Here is a 14,767-nt window from a genome sequence, read left to right on the forward strand (position 1 = left end):
GGTCCTTGAACTATTTTCTTGACATTTTTGGCCTAAACACTTAATTACATAATGTTTTAAGCCCAAAATTTTATTTTGGACAGTTTCAGCCCCTTAGTTAAAAGATTTGCATTTAAATCCACACTTTTCGCAATTTTTACAATTTTTACCCAAAATCCAAAATCTTTGCATTTTTAGTCCCTTTTGATAAATAAGGCCATTTTAACCCCTGAAATAGGTTTATTTACGTTTATAGCCCCTGTTTTGAGAAAACTTTCCATTTCAGCCCCTTGAAGTTGATTTTTCGCATAGCCGAAAAGCCCAAATTTTAGCCCATTAGGCTAAAATTTACATTTTTAGTCCTTTAAAAAGCCTAATATTTATAAAAACTCTTATTTTGGCTGTTTTGACCTTTTGATCCTTGTAGAAACCGTGAATGACATCTTTTTCCCCATCTTTTGTTTATTTATCAAAAATAGTCCAATAACAAATTTTTATGTTGTAGTGTGTTATTTTAAAGCTTGTATAGTAGTTTATCTTGACATGTTAAGTGAAATATGACCTAGATCACATATTTTTCCTTCTTGAACTATAGATCTCGAAATATCTTTCATTTTTAGCACATATTTACCACAAAAACACAAGAAATCACACATAACATACAAATACACATAGATCTTCACATTTTACTTGTATTCTCCCCCATAAATCATATGAAAACCGAAAATAGAGGGGTATGAACTCACCTTTGCTTGTTGTTGTTGGTTTTGAAGAAATAAATGGAAGAGTTTTGGTCCTAGTAAGCCTTCTTGGGTGGATCTCGAACTTAGAGTTTTCTAGGATGATGATCATGAGTTTGTGTGAGTTTAGAAGAGATTCTTGATGAAATAAAGAGACTAGATTATGGATCCAAGCATCAACTTACCTAGGATGATGATTTTTATGGAAGAACCTCCTTGAAATGTTCCAAGATCTCGAAAATTTGAATGGAGAAGATGAAGCTTTTCTAGAGAGAGTGTGTTTGAAAGAGGTTGATGAAATGTGTGTGTGTGTGTGTTGTGATCTTCGGCTGTGAGTAATAAGAAGAGGTAGAAGAGAGATATAATGAGTTGACATGCATGGAAGTATGGGAAATTATAGCATTGTTACATGTTGAATAATAGGAAGGTGGCATCTCCTTATTATTTCTCCCCACCATTCTTCTCATTTTCATTTTTTTTTTGTTTTCTACTTGGGCCGAGAGAGAGAGAGAAGGAAGAGAATGGCTTGCGCCTTTTGTGCTTGAGTCCATAATATGAGGCCCTATTTGATAATTTTCGGTCCATTGGGCCTTTAGAGTAATTCACAGTCCAATTTAGCATAAAGGAATGGATTTGAGTCTATTAAAGCTATTTAGATTTGTTATGGCCCAATAAGGCCCATTAAAGGTAAACTAGTCCATTTTAGGCTTATAAGGCCCAAATAGGTTAAGTCTTATGAGAGTGGGTCCAATGAGAGCCCATTTAAGAGTTCTAAGCCCAAAATAGTCACATTGGAAGTTTATTGGCCCCTTAGACCCAATAAGGAAATCCTAGTCCATAATGGACTTAAACCGGGATTTCTAGGGTTTCCAACCTTTTGTAGACTATTTGAGCGTTTGTATGGAGTGTTTGATGGAATTTTGTTGTCATTGAATAAGCATCATACATGCTTTCAAGTTTTAGTTACAATGTTATCCTTGTTAATTGTTTACAAAGCATCAGAATTCCTAGTTGTGACAGAGTTCCCCAAAATACCACACACAATAATTAGCCTCTCATGGCTATATCTCGGCATGGACCCTCCGGTCATGTGTCTCGGTGAGGACCCTCCGGTCTCACGGCTTGGTGTGGACCATCCGTTCATGTGTCTCAGTGAAGACCATCCGGTCTCATAGCTCGGGTTGGACCCTCTGTTCCTATCTCAATAATGCACATGATAATATACAACATAAATCACAAGATAGAATGCATGATATCACATATCTCAGTATAAGCTCATAAGATATACATATACACAAAATAATATAACAGCATAAGTCACAAAGACAGTATGCATGGCAACACATGTCAAAGTATAAACAATTACGAACCTCCGGCCAATAGTGTACAATGACCCTCCGGTCAACAATGTACTAAGACCCTCCGGTCAATAATGTAAATAAGACCCTCTAGTCAATAACACGAATAAGACCCTCTGGTCACACAGTAAGTACCACTCAGGTAAGTATAGTGAGAAGACTCACCTCGCAGAGTAAAGCAATGTATCCCACACTCGAGCTGCTGGTCTAATCTTCGCCCCTCCATGGCCTCAAAAATCCACAGTTGACCAAAACCCTAAAGTCAACGGAAGTCAACAGTCAAAACTAACCCAACTCTAAAAGTCACCAGAAGTCAACAGTCCATGTTGACTCAACTCGCCGACTACAGCTCATGAACTCGTCGGATCCCTCAGAACTTAGTATATTGCAAAAACCCGAGTCTACTTGCCGAGTTGCTAGCCAACTCGTCGGGTCCATACAGTGTCCAAAAGACCAGGAAAACCCCACCAACTCGTCGAGTTGTCTCATCAACTCGTCGAGTCCGCTCTGAATCCATAGACGGGTAAAACCCTCTCAACTCGTCGATTTGTCTCAGCAACTCGCCGAGTCAGTAACGCGTCCAAACCATCGGGGTAAACCCTAACCGACTCACCGAGTTGGCTCATCAACTCCTCGAGTCCCTTAAGTCCATTTTCTCATTCAGATGATTTAATTCAGAACTAAAACCCCAAACTCTAGATCTAGCCTCCCAAGGCTGAAATACCACGTAAAGCTACAAGCTTTACGTCCATGCATGGCACTTAGGGCTCAAAGTGCCAAAACAAAGCTCTATGGAGGGTTTAATGTTTGGAGCTTGGCCAATAGCTTGATAAAGCTCGGATCTAAATGTCCAAGGGACCTCATGCAGTCCAGATCTGAAGTTTCAACTTCATGTCATGCTCAAATGACTCAAAGACTCAAAAAGGAAGATGGAAATGGCCCCAAACTTCCTAAAGAAGAGATCTAACCAAACAATGATCAAGGTGATAGCTTTTTACCTCCAATTAGCAGCTAGTACTGAAGGAACACTGGATCCAAGGCCTTCTTCTCGTTCCAAACCTTTTGCTCTTCTATCAACTTCTAAGAATGTACTAGAACACAAGATCTTTAGCCTTTCTCTCTCTCACAACGACTACAGCTTGTCTAGGGTTTCTCTCAGTGTGTCTAAATGATCAGCGAAGCGGAAATGAGGGCTTAAGGTCCTTTAAATAGGACACAAACCCGTAAAATTAGGGTTTCACTACACAAACTCAACTCGTCGAGTCCATCCATTCAACTCGACGAGTAGGCTTCATATCCCGCGCGACCAGCTCAACTCCTACACGACGAGTCGGGACCAACCAACTCGTCGAGTAGGTCCTACAATGTGCATTATAACTCTCAAGTTTCACATCCAAGATTCGGGGCGTTACACCTCCACCAGTCAAGGAAGCGGTGGGTGAGAATGGACACCCACTAAACCACCATTTTATAAGCAGTAACCTTATACCCCCTCCCCCTTATAGACCGGCTTCGTGAATGAGGCCTACTAACGGTAAGACTGACTTGTCTTATACATATATATATATATATATATATATATATATATATATATATATATATATATATATATAATTATTAAACTTGTAATATTATAATAGTATAATGGTTGAATTTTAAACTTTTAAAATTCTAAGGTTTGGAATTAAATGTTTCAAAAGTGAGTCTTTACAAATTCCAAAACTTGAGGGCAAGTTTTGTAACTCTTCAAAACTTTTGTTTTCCATAACTTATGAAAACTTATGAGTTTTAATGTTCATGAATGAGACTTTTCATATAACTTGAGGACAAGTTACAAAACTCACTTCAAGAACAATTTAGATCAATTTTAACTAACAACATTATCATATAATTTACCAATGATCTAATCTAACTCATATAGCAAGGCAATTCATATCAAATAATACAAATAATTATCTTATTATCTTAAAATTTGACAATTGTCCTTTAATTGGATGAGGATCATCATTACCAAATCAGAAAATACGATTTTAATGATACAAAACAGTTTATGGTAATGATCCTAATCCAATTGTGGCCAAAAACTCGAAATTATGCACACAGAAGGCTCTACTCGACGAGTGCATGAACTGGACTCATCGAGTTGCCCTTTTAGTGAGTGAACTCGTCGATTCAGATCATTGGACTCAGCGAGTTCATCATTCAGATGCCAAAAAATCGATTTTTTCAGCTTTGAAAAATAACCAAGCATCAATATAACAGAAAACAATCCTAAGCTCTGATACCATTGATGGGTTTTAAGCACTATAACACTCCTATGGTGCACATGCAACCCTAGATGCTTTGGATCTAAGTTTTCTCTAATTATACATGCAATTTCATTTTTCCAAAGCATACATCCTAACTAGCATGCAATAGAGGATATACAACATAAAAACCAACTTAGATGAATACCTCTTGATGTAGTTTGTAGTTCTTGGCCTTAGAAAGCTTTAGCACCTCAAGTGTGATGCCTCTAATGTGTCACAAACACCAAATGCAAGAGGAGGCTTGAGAGAATAGGCTAGTTAGCTTAAAATCGGTTATCACTCTCTTAGAATGTATGAGCATCGATTTTAGGCCTAGGGGTTGCTTTTATAGTGTGGCAAAGACTAAGGTTTCATCCATGCAAACCCTAATGCACCATGACCCTTCATATTTCTTAGGCTCCATGGGTTAAACCTCCATGGACTATCATATTGGTTTAGCCCATCCTAATCAACCATGGATCATTAGCCCACACTATAAGAATCATTGATTTACTTAATCAGTCCCCGTATGTTTAATCAGTCTCTTTTGATCACTAAATTAATTCCAAATTAATTCTTTATCAATACTAATTAAATAATATGATTTCTCAATTAATATATTATACTTATAATATATTAATAAATTACAAATAATCTCTTTCTCAAAAGTCCATCCTATCAAATTGCTCTGGTGAAGGCAACCCAAAAGGACCACGCTACTATCGGGTCAAGTACATATCAATTATAATTATGGGCTTAGACACCTAATCCAACAAGTGATCTGTTAGATTTGTATCCTGGTATATAGGATGATGTTATGATTAATGATCTGTTAGATCTGTATGACTATCTGTACATGCTAGCTAGTGTATGATATTTATGTGCACATGATTGTTTGATTGGGGGTTGGGTTGAGGCGGTCCTGCTTTGTGCAATATGCCAACATACCCAGGGCGGCCCGGATAGACTGCAGACCCGGTAGGGGCGTACTAGTCAGGACGAAGGCCCGACGAGCGGTCCGGATAGGCTGAAGGGCCTATGAGGCGGTCCAGACGTGCCGATGGCTCGGAGAGCGGTCCAGATAGATTGATGGCCCTGCGAGGCGGACCAGTCAGGCTAATGGATCATTATGCATGTTGTTTGTATGATATTGTTATGGTTTGCATGGCGTTGGTATTTTGGGGGAACTCACTAAGCTTTGGGCTTACAGTTGTTGATTTTGTTTCAGGTACTTCTGATGATCGCGGGAAGGCGAAGGCATGATCGTGCACCTTCTTACATTTTTATGATTTGATTCTGGGATACTCTGACATGAAACTATTTTGAAAACAAATTTATAATGATGATTGGTCATTAAATGTTTTAAAAAGTTTTAAATTGGCATGAATTTTATGGGTGTTACAATATATCTTAAATTTCCAGTAATTATTCACGAAGTGAGACAATTATGTGTATTTCAGCTTTTATGTATTCACATGTATCTAATTTTGTTATTTATTTCAATCAAATTATGATTTTAACTTATGATTTTGACATATATAATTTTCCTAAAAATATTTCTACATGAATTACCGAATCCGAGTACTCCCCGAGTACTCCCGAGTACTCGCTACTCGGTAGTCGGCCGAGCAAGTACCGAGTAATGAGTTCTACAACCTTGCTCGTGGATGTAGGTTACTTTGACCAAACCACGTTAAACTTATTTTGTTGTCACCCAACAAACCTTGACCAACTTAGTTATGACCTTAGACACCTATTCCAACAATCTCCCACTTGGACAAGTCATCAACTACAATTGCTAATATAGAATTTGAATAGCCAGCAAAGTGTGCTTTCCACAGCCATCGTCGAACTCTAAAATAATTAATCGTTGGACCTTAGATAAATGATCAACTATTCCTTCGTTTTACAAGATATCGTATGGACACGATACATGGATACAAATCGATCTTATAGTACAAGATTTTGCCTCCAAAATTTTGATTTATTATGACTAAATTTAGACTACAAATTGAACACGTCATTTTGGACCGGGCAAGGCCTTTCACATGAATGTCAACATAGAATCATCGAGGGCCCCAAAGATATCACTTTTCCTGTTAAGGAAAAAAGAACTAATAAATTTGACTACATAATAATAACCTTTACTCATCATGCTATAAACTATATTTTATAACCCCCATTTATGGTTGCGTTTATGTAATACCAATGTACAACAAATTTATAAACTACAACTTATGCATATCTGCTTGAAGAATAGAAGATATTATCCTCTTAGAATTACTTGTAATTGAATCTATGAATTAATCTCTAAGAAAGTGGCTTGTTCCAATACTTGAAATTCTCATTTAAGCACTCATGAGTATAGAAGCAATCTTCATGCAATGTTCAATCACCATGAATATTCTACTAATACTCCATGACAATCTTAAATCATTACTTAGTCCCAAAAGTATGACCGACTATGGAGTTCCGAGTAAATTTATTACTTAGGAAGAAATACGCAAAATGAACCACAATAATAAACTAATTTTATATGGTATCATACACTTGAATATAAATAAATCCCCATTATTTAATCACCATAACAATTACAGATTTATATATTGTATAAATGTTTTGGGGTAATCGACTTAACAACTAAACTTTTTATCATTTCTCATGCCTATGCCCTTAGCATGCATGTCATGGGTTCCTTTGGTTATTACTATCATGAACGAATCATCATAAAGATATTCATTTTACAACCAGATCTCCATCCTCAACTTTATCTTGGATGTAGTGGAATTTCCTCCTTCTATGCATTGACCTTCTATGATCTCAATGATCATTAGTCAATACGACTTCACCTTTACAAAATATTTCTAATGGCAATTTGTTACTCAAAACAAATTCAGTGTCAACTATGAAGTTTTCTAGTCTAGGTATACTCTTTGGATACTTCACTTGCACTAATGTAATCTAAATCATATTGTTGACTCTACCACCATCTCTTACATGAAACATTTGATGTTACTGCATTGCAATTCAAAATAAATGCCCATTTAGACTATGAATCAGAGTCATCCCTAAAAATTTGTGTTAGTACAACTCTTCTTAATTACGTTCTCCACTGTCTACAAGCAATCACTCATTGTTATCTTTTAAATACCTTAGAATGTCCTTGACATGTGTCTACTGATTCAATCGAGTAAGTTTCTGATAAAATCTCAAGATGCTCAAAACATCTGAGACATCAAAAGAAGCACAAATGATAACATACATGATCGATCATATATCGAAAGCATATGGAATTTGACTCATCCTGTCATTTTTATGACTAGAACAAAGGAATTTGAGATTCACACAACTCCTGACTATGATACATAGGAACAATACCATTCTTAGAACTTTCCATGTTGAAACCTTTCAACACATTATTCATATATGTGCTTTGACTGAGTCCTACTAAACATTTCGATTAATACTTTTAGATATGAAGTTGGGAGGAGCAAACCCTAATCACAAGGTTTCTTAAATAGGGCCCCGAGGCCCGAGGCCTATGGTTTTGAACCTAGTCGCCACCGCGTCGTGGCCAATACATGACCACGATGTGGTCATAATATAATGCGCGCCTCATTAAATGATATGGCCACGCCGTGTTGATTCTCCATCACTACGTCGCAATCAGCCAAAACCCTTAAAATTTTCGAAGACAGAAAATAATTAATCTCAAGATCGGTTTTCTCACCGGGCGGTGGTGACAGGCTTTTGCCTACCCATTTCCAACTTTAAAAAATAATATCTTCTTCGTTTTAAAATCCATTTTTGGTGATCTTTATATGCACACGAATGTATTAACAAGCCCTACAATTCTATCCAATTACTTTTGATTTAAGGCATACCGAACTTAATTCATTAATTCACGCAAAGAGTCCAAAATGCCATTTTTTCCCAATTTATCCTTTTGGCTCCAAAGCACAATTCAATGGCTTAAATCACATAACTAGCATTATCAACATCTAATAAAGTCTTAAAATTAATTCTCTTGAAGCTCAAGACCTTTACTCGATCGAATTACGATCCACTATCTTGAAATTAGAAACTTCTCGAAACCGGATGTTACATAAAAGCTACTTCACGTAGTGTTTAAGAAAAAAACTATTGAACTTTTTGAATTAATTTTCATAATTGCCCTTAAAAATATGTTTGTATATTTATCTGTTCTAAACAATTATTCTTTTACGTATATTTACACATTTCAAAATTCTAACAACTTTTGTCAAACATTCATATAAAAAATAAAAGATATAACTTTTAGGTATTGTATGTTTTTTCGAAGCAAAAACGTCTGAAGTCTGCGGACCACATCCGCAACTCTCTGCAGCAGAAGAGGTGGACCAAACGGCTGCAACATGTAATAAGAAGTCGATTTATTTTTCAACGTCTGCATGCTGCTGCAATAAATTGAAATTTAAATAAATTGGATTTACAAAGTTATAATAGTTTCATATTACAATAATTATTCTAAAAATACATGTCCTAGACCATATATTACAAGTGAAATCTTTTTTTATTTAAACATATTATATTTATTCATTTAAATACAGAAGTCACTTTACCGACATTATTTATCTATACCACGTCAAATAAAACCGATTCAAAACGTTTTTATAAACAATTAAACATAATAGTTGCTAAATAACAATAAATAAAATTGTTAATTTAGCAAACAATATGTTCATTTTGTTAAATTTTCCAAGACGATGGTTATTTTTTCGATTAGCTTCAATAGATTTGGTAATTTTAGTGATTGACTTTATAATTTATTAATATTTGGTTACAGACAATATACCAACAAAAAAATTTATATAAAATTTACCAAATGGTTTTGAAATTATGTAAAGTATATTCGAATTGTTTATAATATCCTTTATAATATTATTAAAATAATAAACATGTTGTTAAAAAAAATAAAATAATTTTCATGTTAAATAATATAACTTAAAAGTAAGATGAGATGATGTTTGAAGAGGAGAGTCTAGTGTTGCGCCGCTCAGCACACGCTCAACAGTTTTTAAGTCATAAGTTTTTTAAAATAAAAACAACTATGAAATACCAAATGTTGCACGTGTTCTATGCTGCACAACCACAAGTTGTTTTTTTTTAGAAAAACAGATAGTCACTTAGTTACGGGCCACCATATACCCACTAGTTTTGCTAAATATGAATATGTCATCACAAATTTATTTACTATTATAGTTTGATGTTTTAATATCATATAACTTTTACTTTTGGTTGCTATTATATCATGTGTGACAAAGCTTCGATTTTTTGTCTTAAACTACTGATCGTTTTATAATAATTATATGATTTATATCGATTAAAGTTTTAGAAAACAAGATTATCTTTATGTATAAAGAGTAAACTAATAATTTTATGATTAATAAATCCAAATAAGTGTAATAAAAAATGAAATAAGAAGATGTTCGTTTGAATTGGTGTTTGGCCCCACTATCGTTTTGCTTCCTTCTTTGTATTTTCTCGAGAACCTGTGTCCTTACTGCACACGCTTGACGCTCCTCTTGAACATCCAACTCTTTCTCTCTCTTAACGGCTTTAATTTGAATGTTTCCTTCTGATTTCTCAGACCTCGTCCCCTACGCATTCAATTTTCTTCTTCCGTGTTTAATATTCTTAAAGAATTCCTCCCCCAATCAGTATTCATCAGGTTTTTGACCCCGTCTCTTCGATTTTGGGTTTTCACTACAGGTACCCTTCATCCCTCTTTCAATCTTTTGCATTTCTCGTTTTTTCAACTAATCGATTGTGTCGGTTTATGTTTTTCGAGTAAGATAGCGTTTTGAACAGTGAAATTTTGACCCAATCTTTGTTGCGGTTATCTTTTAAGTCTGAAATTCAAATATGCTTATCTGGGTTTGTGTAGTTTCCCCATATTCTCTGATTCAAGCTTCCGTTAGTGTTTTTGAAGAATTGTTCTATGATTGTAAGAAATCCAACGCCATAGATGAGTGCATGAGTGTTTGATTTAGGTCTATGAGATTCTCTACTTAGACAATTTGGAGTGAGGACATCATTTGACTTATAAACTTGATGTAATTGTTCAGACTTTACCGAAGTTGATTTAAATAAAAAATTTGAGCTTTTATTCTGAAACTTACTCTTCCTCGAATCAAAGAAACCTGAACACATGATGAAAGTCATTGGGTTATAAGTATCTATAGTCGCTAACCTTGTTGATTTTATTTGCATAAACGAAGCAAACTGAAGACAATGTCAGCAATGTCGACTGTAATATCTTATTTTGACGATGGGCGTGATAATCCAGAAGTGATTGATCCTCCTCAAATTGAAGATGCAATGGATGTGACTGAACATGAACATGTTCATGACACTTCTCAAATTGCTTTAAAGCCCAATGTACTTGCCACAAGCAGTGTTCGTGATTTATTGGAGTGTCCTGTTTGCTTGAATGCCATGTACCCTCCTATCCATCAGGTGCCATTTCATATCCAAACATAAATGAATCCACTAGCGTCAAGTTATAGTGTGCCAAATACAGAAAAAAAAGCACTTGTACTTTTATTATTTTATTTATTTAGCTACCTAACTACTTTCAGAAGTGTGATTAATATTAGAAACCATTTTTAGTTTCTACATATCTTGAAAACATGGACAAATATTAGAAAAGTACAACACATTTTCACCATCTTATTGATTTTTCCACTAAACTATTATTCTTTTATGGAAAAAAAGAAACGAAATTTGATTAAAAAGTTGTCCTTTTATTGCAGTGTTCAAATGGTCACACGTTATGTTCCGGATGCAAACCTCATGTGCACAACCGTTGTCCAACATGTCGGCATGAACTAGGAAACATTAGGTGTTTAGCACTTGAAAAGGTGGCTGCATCACTTGAACTTCCTTGTAAATATCAAAGTTACGGGTGTGTTGGGATTTACCCGTATTATAGCAAATTAAAACACGAATCCCAATGTGTTTTTAGACCTTATAATTGTCCCTATGCGGGGTCCGAATGCACAGTTATTGGTGATATTCCTCATCTTGTTAACCATTTAAAAGATGGACATAAAGTTGATATGCATAATGGAAGTACTTTTAATCATCGTTATGTTAAGTCAAATCCTCATGAGGTCGAGAATGCAACTTGGATGCTTACGGTATGTCTTCAAATAACTTTAAAAAATGTACTTTTTTTATTAGAGCTAAATGCAAAAAATAGCAACGTATTTTCATTTATATGTGTATTATAACATTCTACTTTCATTTCTTTTACATAATTATACATCCATTGTTTTTCTTATTAAGGTATTGTACTTTGAAAAGTCTTTACCTACTTTTATTTTTTTTTTCTTATTAGGACATTATACTTTGAAAACTTTATAAAGTCATATCAATGAAAAATAATTGGGTGGTTTTTTAAAGTATGATGCTAAAATGGAGAGAAATGAAAGTAGGATTTTATAGTAAACAAATCAATGGAAGTTTGTTTCTATTTCTTCTTATTCACACATTATCATCAAAAGAAAATTCTTTTGTTGACATTACTATTAAAGGGTAGGTTTTTCAAATTACATTGCTGTAATAAGAGAAAAATGAAATTTATGAAAATAAGATGTTATAATAAAACAAAGGGTTAATCTCATAAAAAAACCTTATATTTTGTGTTTTTTCCAAATTAAACCTCAAATTTATTTCTTTTCATGAAAAAGCCCTTGCACTTTTTCATTTTTTCCGATCTGGACCTTTTAGCCATTTTTCTCTAAAAAACGTTGTAAAATGGGAGTGTTTTTTTTTCAGGAAAAAAAAGACAAAGATGAGGGGTTTTTTTGGAATTATGAAAGTAGGATGTTATAATAAAACAAATTGTTAATCACATAAAAGACCTTATATTTTGTGTTTTTTCCGGATTAAACCTCAACTTTATTTTTATCATAAAAAAGATCTTGCATTTTTTCATTTTTTCCAATCTGGACCTTTTAGCCATTTTTCTCTAAAAACGTTGTAAAATGCGTGTTTTTTTTCAGGAAAAACTAAAAAAGTTGATTTATTTCGAAACATTTACAAGGTTGAGGGTTTTTTTCAGAAAAAAAAAGACAAAGTTGAGGGGTGTTTTTGGAACAATGAAAGTACGTTGCTATTTTGAAATTATTATCAAATGAGTGAAAGTAGGTTGCTATATCATGATTTGGGCAGGTATTTAGTTGCTTTGGGCAGTACTTTTGTCTCCATTTTGAGGCGTTCCAGCTAGGCATGGCACCTGTTTACATCGCGTTTTTGAGATTCATGGGAGATGATGACGAGGCAAAGAATTACAGTTACAGCCTGGAAGTTGGAGGGAACGGGAGGAAGATGACGTGGCAGGGAGTGCCAAGAAGCATAAGAGATAGTCACAGGAAAGTTCGTGATAGTTTTGATGGTTTGATTATTCAAAGAAATATGGGGCTTTTTTTCTCAGGTGGAGATAGGAAGGAGTTGAAGCTTAGAGTGACAGGTAGGATTTGGAAAGAGCAGTAAAAATTTGTTTGTTGTTAGCGGTTTGTTGTAATGTAAGCAAAGTCTCTTTGCTTGTAGTTGTATTTGCATATTTATGGTATGTAAGTTAAAGGGAAATTAAGTTTTGAAATATGGGAATTAGGATTAAACTTAGTTGGGTGATGTGAACCTTTAAATGGTAAGAAAGTTGTTACTTTGGTTTGGTTTCCAATGTGAATATAAATTTGGTTGGTTTAGTTTGTTGTTTTTAGGTGGTTCATTTGGTTTCACAATCAACATGTGAGACTTGAAATTGAAATGTTTCCAAGTTAAGAATATATTGGTTAATTGGGTGTGTTACTTTTCCTTCCCCAATTGTTAATTCTATCTTTCTAGCGATATTTAAATCAATTAGGGTTCTACCGAATCAATTTTTTTTTTTTTTTTTTTAGTTTTTTATATTAAACTTTACATGTTAAATCCCAATTAATTACTTTTTTTTTGTCCTTTTGTTCTTTTTGTTTTTACTGTTTTATTATTATTATGTTATACTCCTAAAATTTGATAAGATTTATACGAGTTATTATTGCACATCAAATAATCATTCAATTTTATACGGTCGTTTGGATTTATACAATCTTTGTTGTGTTTATTTATTTTATTTTATATATTTTTCGAGTTTAGTTTTTTTTTTTATCAAAAAGGAAACATAATTTGAATAAAATTAAAATACAGATAAATGATGAAATTTTAGGGTTTAAACTTGTAACATTACAAAAGAACAAAATCAACGGCGTAAGATAACAATAGTCCAAAGGTCATTTCTGTAAATTGGATTCTTAGTTGACTTAAAATTAAAGACGTCAAACAAAACATAGTCGACTTAGAAATTGGAAGATGCCAAACACATTCCACATTCCACATTTGACGAAAAATATCTTACTTTTGCTTTTATAATTGATCATTTTTTTTTTACCTTTATAATTGATCGTTTTTATAATTCATTACATTCTTCATGGTTATAAAAATGTGGATGTTTTCAGCAAACCAAAGACAGATTTCAGTATTTAGCAAACTAAAAACAAATTTCATTATTCAACAAACGAAAGGCAATGCAGAGTTTTCACATTGAAGAGGTATAAATATTTTGTGAATAGTTTTAATATATATTTTGGATGTTATATGTTTGTAAGCATTTAGAATTCTTATACTTTGATTTTTTTTTCATTCGTTGGGGGTCAACAATCGTGCAAATTTAATCCAGTTGGTGCAAATAGCACGAAACAAAGACAAAACTAAGTGTCTATGTGTCAAATTTATTTTTAACGGAGTTAGCATGCATGGTTAAAAAATATTTGGATTCACAGCATGCTAACTTACATAAAAATTTTGACCGTATTGAACCGTTGATGGAATCGCAACACGGCGATAAAAGACATTTTTGAAAAAAAAATTCAAAATTAATTCAAAAGTCAAAACATCATAACAATATATGACATTTCAAAGATTTGTGGGGCTGTTTCACACCATGCTTTAGAAAAAAAAAAGCGCATAACAAATAATTGAATACGAATGTGGTTGCAAGTGTGACGTGGTTGTAGGTCACCTTGTGCATACGAAATTGCAATTTATTCATATTTAGGTCAACCGATACCATTAGGGTCTATTGATAAATTTGGCGAAAGGTTGGTTTAAATAAAGTTTTTGTTACCACGGAAGATGACACATTAGATTGTAAAATGGTGTGCAATTTTTTGAAAAAAAAAACAAGCTACACTAAGTAGTCAAAGATAGGAAAATAGAGTTATATGAGAAAACTAGGGGGGGGGGGGGTCTCTTGCCATCAACAACTACAATTATTGATCAAGCTGTTTGCAAAAATAGATGTGGATATCCATGATTGAGC

General features: G+C 33.9%; 1 protein-coding gene across 3 annotated transcripts; it reads left to right on the plus strand.

Moving 5' to 3' along the window:
• Positions 1-9,858: 9,858 nt before the first annotated feature.
• On the plus strand, positions 9,859-13,118 carry LOC145165813 (E3 ubiquitin-protein ligase DIS1-like). Of its 3 annotated transcripts, none has more exons than XM_079084719.1 (4): positions 9,859-10,116; positions 10,626-10,863; positions 11,160-11,546; positions 12,414-12,725. In XM_079084719.1, exons 2-4 carry the CDS (start codon positions 10,639-10,641, stop codon positions 12,546-12,548), a joined length of 747 nt encoding a protein of 248 aa, XP_078940845.1. In that variant the 5' UTR covers positions 9,859-10,116; positions 10,626-10,638; the 3' UTR covers positions 12,549-12,725. The 3 variants fall into 3 exon arrangements, with proteins under 3 accessions (XP_078940845.1, XP_078940844.1, XP_078940842.1); XM_079084718.1 differs by having other exon boundaries at positions 9,870-10,116; positions 10,636-10,863; positions 12,583-13,118; XM_079084716.1 differs by having other exon boundaries at positions 9,871-10,116; positions 12,583-13,118.
• The last annotated feature ends 1,649 nt before the right edge of the window (positions 13,119-14,767 follow it).

Source organism: Lactuca virosa, chromosome 1 (assembly GCF_052849685.1).
Source record: "Lactuca virosa cultivar CGN04683 chromosome 1, Lactuca_virosa_CGN04683_v6, whole genome shotgun sequence".
Classification (NCBI taxonomy): domain Eukaryota; kingdom Viridiplantae; phylum Streptophyta; class Magnoliopsida; order Asterales; family Asteraceae; genus Lactuca; species Lactuca virosa.

Excerpts from the sequence above, each read along its gene's own strand:
- LOC145165813 (XM_079084718.1), top strand. The coding sequence starts at position 10,639 with ATGTCAGCAATGTCGACTGTAATATCTTATTTTGACGATGGGCGTGAT. Across the intron at positions 10,864-11,159 it reads TGTACCCTCCTATCCATCAG|TGTTCAAATGGTCACACGTT; the intron begins GTGCCATTTCAT and ends CTTTTATTGCAG. Across the intron at positions 11,547-12,582 it reads ATGCAACTTGGATGCTTACG|GTATTTAGTTGCTTTGGGCA; the intron begins GTATGTCTTCAA and ends TGATTTGGGCAG.